Source organism: Merops nubicus, unplaced genomic scaffold (assembly GCF_000691845.1).
Source record: "Merops nubicus isolate BGI_N331 unplaced genomic scaffold, ASM69184v1 scaffold6577, whole genome shotgun sequence".
Lineage (NCBI taxonomy): Eukaryota > Metazoa > Chordata > Aves > Coraciiformes > Meropidae > Merops > Merops nubicus.
The window spans coordinates 15,271-21,114 of NW_008619477.1; the positions used below are offsets into that span (position 1 = coordinate 15,271).

The 5,844-nt window shown below is 40.8% G+C and overlaps 1 protein-coding gene across 1 annotated transcript in view; it reads right to left on the reverse strand.

Moving 5' to 3' along the window:
• VPS4B (vacuolar protein sorting 4 homolog B (S. cerevisiae)) overlaps positions 1 to 4,314 on the reverse strand; it is a 15,979-nt gene extending 11,665 nt beyond the window's left edge. Inside the window, exons 1-4 of the mRNA XM_008943793.1 lie at positions 4,299 to 4,314; positions 2,892 to 3,029; positions 1,455 to 1,605; positions 262 to 329 (exon numbers count right to left, since the gene is read on the reverse strand). Of these exons, the coding sequence (XP_008942041.1) occupies positions 262 to 329; positions 1,455 to 1,605; positions 2,892 to 3,029; positions 4,299 to 4,314 (373 nt within the window). The remainder of the gene's footprint in view (positions 1 to 261; positions 330 to 1,454; positions 1,606 to 2,891; positions 3,030 to 4,298) is intronic.
• Positions 4,315 to 5,844: the final 1,530 nt, after the last annotated feature.

Below are 5,844 nucleotides of genomic sequence, written 5' to 3' on the forward strand. Positions count from 1 at the left end.
CTTGGGAAAATGCTTCCCATTACAATAAATGGGCAAGAATCCATGTTCTCAACTGCTAAACTTAAGCCCAAGCTTTTCTTGTAAAAATGGTTCTGCATACCCTGTTTGTATGATGTCTGCTACCTTAGCCTCCAGGCAATTCTAGTTTTGCACCTAAGAGCAAAAAAAAACAATCAGCCAACCAAACCTGATCCAGTTTATCCAATAGCTACCTGGGATCTTGCAAATTCTCCCTTTAGAAAATGCTATCCTGATAAATACCTTGAAGTTGATTCTGTAGCTTCTTTTTTTCAGGGTCTTCTGAGTCCCCTTCCCCATCACTGTCATTCCTGATTTGGAAGCAAGAAAACAAAAATGTTGAAAGGCAATAAAGGAGACTGCTCTCTTAGGGTAAAAATCAGAATGCAAAAAGCAGGAAAACCACCAGTCTGAGGAATGAAAGAAACTTTGAGATGCTTTCAGATCTTTACAAGTTTGCATCACTGTACTCCTCCTTTTCTGCACCATGTTCTAATTCACCCTCCTCACCATTTCAGCTTCTTCCTATGGGTCAAAGCCCTCTTAAAACATTTCTACACTGGCACTTGTCCCCTATCTGGAACTGCAACAGGACTTGGTCTAGTACAACAAACTGTACACCCTCATCAGAGCAAAGGAAACGCGACATTAAAGAAGGGGAAAAGGAGAATAAATAGTGAACAGTTGGAGTGGACGTTATGAAAATATATCTGGGCTATTACCAATTCCTTCTATTATAGACCAGCAGAACAGAGTACAGTTAAAAAAAAATACAAACTGATGAGACGAATAGACAATGAAGGAGACTGAAAACCACATAGAGTTTCAAAAGACAACTGAAAAACTCAGCAGTTCAGGATTGCCAAAAAGGGCAATCCCACGATCCTGAACCTTTTCTTTCTGCTATCCCCATAAAGGCAAATGAAAAAGCAGCTCTGCTTGTTCAGCTCTGACACGCAAGAGGACAAAGAGATCTAATGAAGGCAGCAGAGAGACTAAGCAGCAGCAAGGCTTTAGAGTGATCCAGTCCATCTTACAGAACTACACCCTGCCCAGAGCTTTGCACCTCTTATCGAGTGTGAGACAGATTCAACTCAGGCCCCAGTAATCATCAGTCTGAATTTATTTCCTAGTTACTAAGAACTTAACTGTAGAAAAATTAAGACTCAGAGGGCTCATTGCCATTAAATCAAATAATCACGTTAGTCTGAAACAGCTTTCATTCTTCAGTGAATTTCCTATGCAGATGTTTCCATCTTTTAGTGAACAAGCATCTAACATCACAGCCACTTCTGTGATGTTATTTTTCTGTATTTCAGAACTAGTAGTCATCTGAAGCAATTTGAAAACACTAGTTAAAATGATATTTGAAGAGTTGAATTTTAGAATAAGCTGAGTTTAAGAAGTATTTTCCTTTACCTTCTCCAAAAACATACCCTTTTCCATCAGTAGGACCAGACTCTTTAACTTGTTTTGGTGCAGCTTTTTCTCTCTTTTTCAGATATTCTTTCAGCTTTTCTGCTCTGTCCAAGTATTCTGCACATTTCATTCTAATGTTCTGTTTTGCTTTATCACCCTGTGTTTCATCTAAGAGTTTGAAGAGAAATAGTGCTTTATTAACAGCAAAACACATGCATCAACCAGAAACAGGACTAAATCTCTGCCTTCTTTGTATCTTACCAGTATACCCCTCTCAGGGCTTATCATATAACCAAACATCTCAGCTACTTATTTTTCCACTGTTCCATGGAAAGAAGTGACAGGAAGGATGTCATTACCTACCAGAAATCAAATATAGCTTGAAGATTGCTTGGGCTTAAAATTGGACTGTAAAGAATTAAGGACAATGGCAACTTGACTTTTCTGTCATCCTTTCAAGCTGCTATACATTGTCTTAACTCCTAAAACAGCTCACCAAGAAGCTCCGTGTGCTAAACAACCTTTATTTTTCCATAGCCTGCCGATTTTAAAAGATGTTCACATCATAAACAAAAGAATGACATAAGCCATCAGAAAGCTGCATGTGATTCAATAGCCACACTGCTCAAGAATCACCATCATAGTGCTTCAAATCAACCATCAAAATTTAATGTTAGGTTTATGTGTTAAGTTTCTACACTACATCAACATTATTAAAACCACAGAAAATGATATTCTGGTACAGTCATAAGATATAAATGGTTAGAAAGTGATAAATTATCCTAAGTGACTATGAAGAAAACAGTGTCAGGCCATCAACCCTACAGACTAGGGCTGTACCTACATTAGGTAAGCCCAGTCCCTGCATATAAACACTAGGCATGACAAAAAAAAGTTAAAGGCATGTGAAAAGCATAAAAATCATGAGAATATGGAAGCTGAAGAAAAATTACAACACAGATCCATTTCATACATTTTGTTGGACAAGATGAACAGCAAAACTATGACATTAAGGAACAAAAAATGCCAGCAAGGAAAGCAGCCCAAGTTAAGGAGTTAAAAACGCTCTGTAGATGCAGCAAAGATTTCATGTGTACCATGGGTTTTAGTACAAGAGAAACACAAGGATGCCTGTACTTAGTCTCTCATCTCCTCATGCAACGGCCAGCCTGAAACATTGCTACAGAAGTCCAGAGGACAGCAAACCCCTGCCTTCCTATCTTCAAAAAAAACTAAAGCAAAACAAAAGTAAAAAATAATCTGATTTCTTATGAAAATGAAGCAGGGATACAACCGTAAAGGCAAAAGCTGCAAAATGTATAGCCTCAGCCAAACTACTATTAGCAAGCATCAACTGATGATGAAGGTAAAAATTTGAACACTAATGTCAAGAAGATTACTGTGTGCAATTTGACTGCCAAACTCTACCTCATCATCCAATACACTGTACTTACATTTAACAACATGGAGGAAATACCGCACAGCCTGCTGGTACAAGTCAAAGGCTTCCTCATAGTTTCCTGCTTTATCTTCTTGTGCTGCCTTAATAGCAAGGTCTATTGCCTTCTGTAACACAAGCAAATAATTAAGTCCTGCATGAGAACATTTTGCATCAAAGAGACATTTTAAGCTGTTGCTATGACAGTTTTTTGATGGCCAGTTTTTCTCTCTCCAACACTTACTCCAAAAAGTTGAAGGGAACTGATTGCAAATCTTAGGTGCTGTTTTGTACATGACAATATTTCTATTCTTTGATGAACAGTGGTTAACAGACTGATGAAATTTACTAGCACACAAAAAAGTCCAAGTGAGAAGAACAAGTTTTCTTATGGAAAGATCTGGAAATCCGTTCTAAGCTGGTTTGGGTTATTTTTGTCACAGACTGAGACACTTTGAGCTATGACTGATGACATCAGTAAACCCTGTCAACAACAGAATCAATACAAGAAGTATGTGATTACAATGCACTGAAGCTAGCACTATCCCTCTGCCAAACCTATGCTGGGACACTTCTGCAAAGACTATTCATTTGGCTTCTCTAGAAGGATCTTGGTTCTTGATATCCAAGTGAGAAATTCTGATTACCACTCCTGTGGGCAGAGAGGAAAAAAAAAACACCAGAGAACAGACCTAATCACAAACATCAAGAAAAGTCCTAGGAGAAGTTATGAGTTTTTAATTTGTTTGTTTTCAGATAAAACTGACTGTGATCTAAGCTACTGTATTGCATACATTGGCCTGTGGATTTGTTGGCATTGCCGTTATTCCTCAGCCCTTAAGTGATAATTACCTTTTATTATGCTGTGCTCCTTGGAGTGCCTGTGCCACTTCAGGACAGTTAGAACTGTCAGTTTGAATGACTAGTTCACATAAGTTTAACAAAGGCAGTCAGTTAACCAGACTTAACTAACACTAACATGTGTCCCCACATGTATTTTTCCACGTTCAGTCCATTTATTTTCCCAAGCATTGTTAATAATATTCTCAGGATGATGGCGCTGATGTCAGGGAGCAAGGTGGAAAACTTCAGCTGCAGCAAGGAGTTTTCATTAGGCCTTCCAGTACAGATAATTTTGCCACTCTCTGGATATTCTGATGTGCTTTAGGCAAAACAAAGCTAGTAAACAGTAGCTATGAAAGAAGGAACAGCAAAATCTCTCATTCTGCTTTGTGTTGCTGTCTTGGCAACAAAGATAATCTCAACAGATCTACCCAAAACAGAGTAAGCTATTTGAAAAGAAGCAGATTTTATGGCTCTGTTGTCTCAAGCATTGGAATACTGTAAACACCTGTTTCACTGGAACTGAATTTAAGTCTCTCCTTTCCACATATGAATGAACAGTCACCAATTTGCTGCTCACCTTGTGCTGGCTCCATTAGGCCCTTCTATGCACCATTCAAATTCAGCAAAAAGCAAAAATTAACCCAAAAAAGAATTTACTTTTTCTTAAAGTTCTTAAGCCCCTTCAGTGATTTAAATTACCACAGAACAGAACAATGACTCCTGGATCCAGTATGAAGACAGTGGTACATGTGACACTAAATCCAAAGAATAAATAGCAAAGACCACCAGCTAAAACAGAACTGTGAGGAAAACAGGGCATGTTACAGCCCGTCTCCTCTGAAATAGAAAAAAAAAAAGTCTCTGTCATGTATTGACTGGTGTTAGCATACTCTTTTTTTGTAAATAATCCAGAGACCATTACTTCGGTATTAGATTCTTCATCTCTAGTACCTCATTACATCAGCTGGCACCTTAGCCTGTTACTGTGATGAAGAACATAGGTATCAAACAGGAAACAATTCATTAGATTCATCATGAACTAGGGTGTAGACATGAGCCACCAATGTGCAGCAGCAGCCCAGAAGGCCAGTCACATCCTAGGCTGCATCCAAAGAAGCGCGGCCAGCAGATGGAGAGAGGTGATCCTGCTGCTCTGCTCTGCCCTGGTGAGACCTCACCTGGAGTCCTGTGTCCAGCTCTGCAGCCCCCAGCACAAGGAGGACGTGGAGCTGTTGGAATGTGTTCAACAGAGAGCCACAAAAATGATCAGAGGGCTGGAGCACCTCTCCTGTGAAGACAGGCTGAGGGAGTTGGGGTTGTTCAGCCTGGAGAAGAGAAGGCTCCACAGGGACCTACAGTGACCTTCCAGTACCTGAAAGGGGCCTACAACAAAGCAGGGGAGGGACTATTCACGAGGATCTGGAGCGGCAGGATGAGGGGTAATGGCTTTAGGCTAGAAAAGGCTAGATTTAGGTTAGACATTAGGAAAAAGTTCTTTAATAGGAGGGTGACAGATCACTGGAACAGGTTGCCCAGAGAGGTGGTGGAGGGCCCAGCCCCGGAGACATTCAAGGCCAGGCTTGATGAGGCTCTGAGCAGCTTGATCTACTTGGAGATGTCCCTGCTTATGGCAGGGAGGTTGGACTAGATGACCTTTGGAGGTTCCTTCCAGCCCAGACATTCTATGATAGATGACCAGCTTAACTAGCCATGAGGCACAAACTGTATTTGTGAGGCTTTGGTTTGGTATTTTGTTGAAAATCACCCTCAGAAAAAATGTTGTCTTAAACAGGCTTCATTCTCCTCCTGCTTACTCTAGGCCCCAGAGCATCTCCCTTAGCTTTCACTGCACAGCCATAATGAACCTACAGAAACGATCATTGTTCAGAACAGCTGAGGAGGAAACGACTACTTTTAACATAGGTCGTTTCCGGATCTGTTTTCCCAATCAGCTGCAGAACCGATTACACAGCCCCAGCGGAGGGCTGGCACAACGAGAAAAGCAGAACAGGAAAAGCCTTCCTGCTGCCTGCAGTCTGTGAAGAAACCTAAACCAAACTACGCGTCTAGACCACAAGAGGCAACAGTGCTTCCCAGGTGGCGATCAGGCCCCGCAGCTCCAG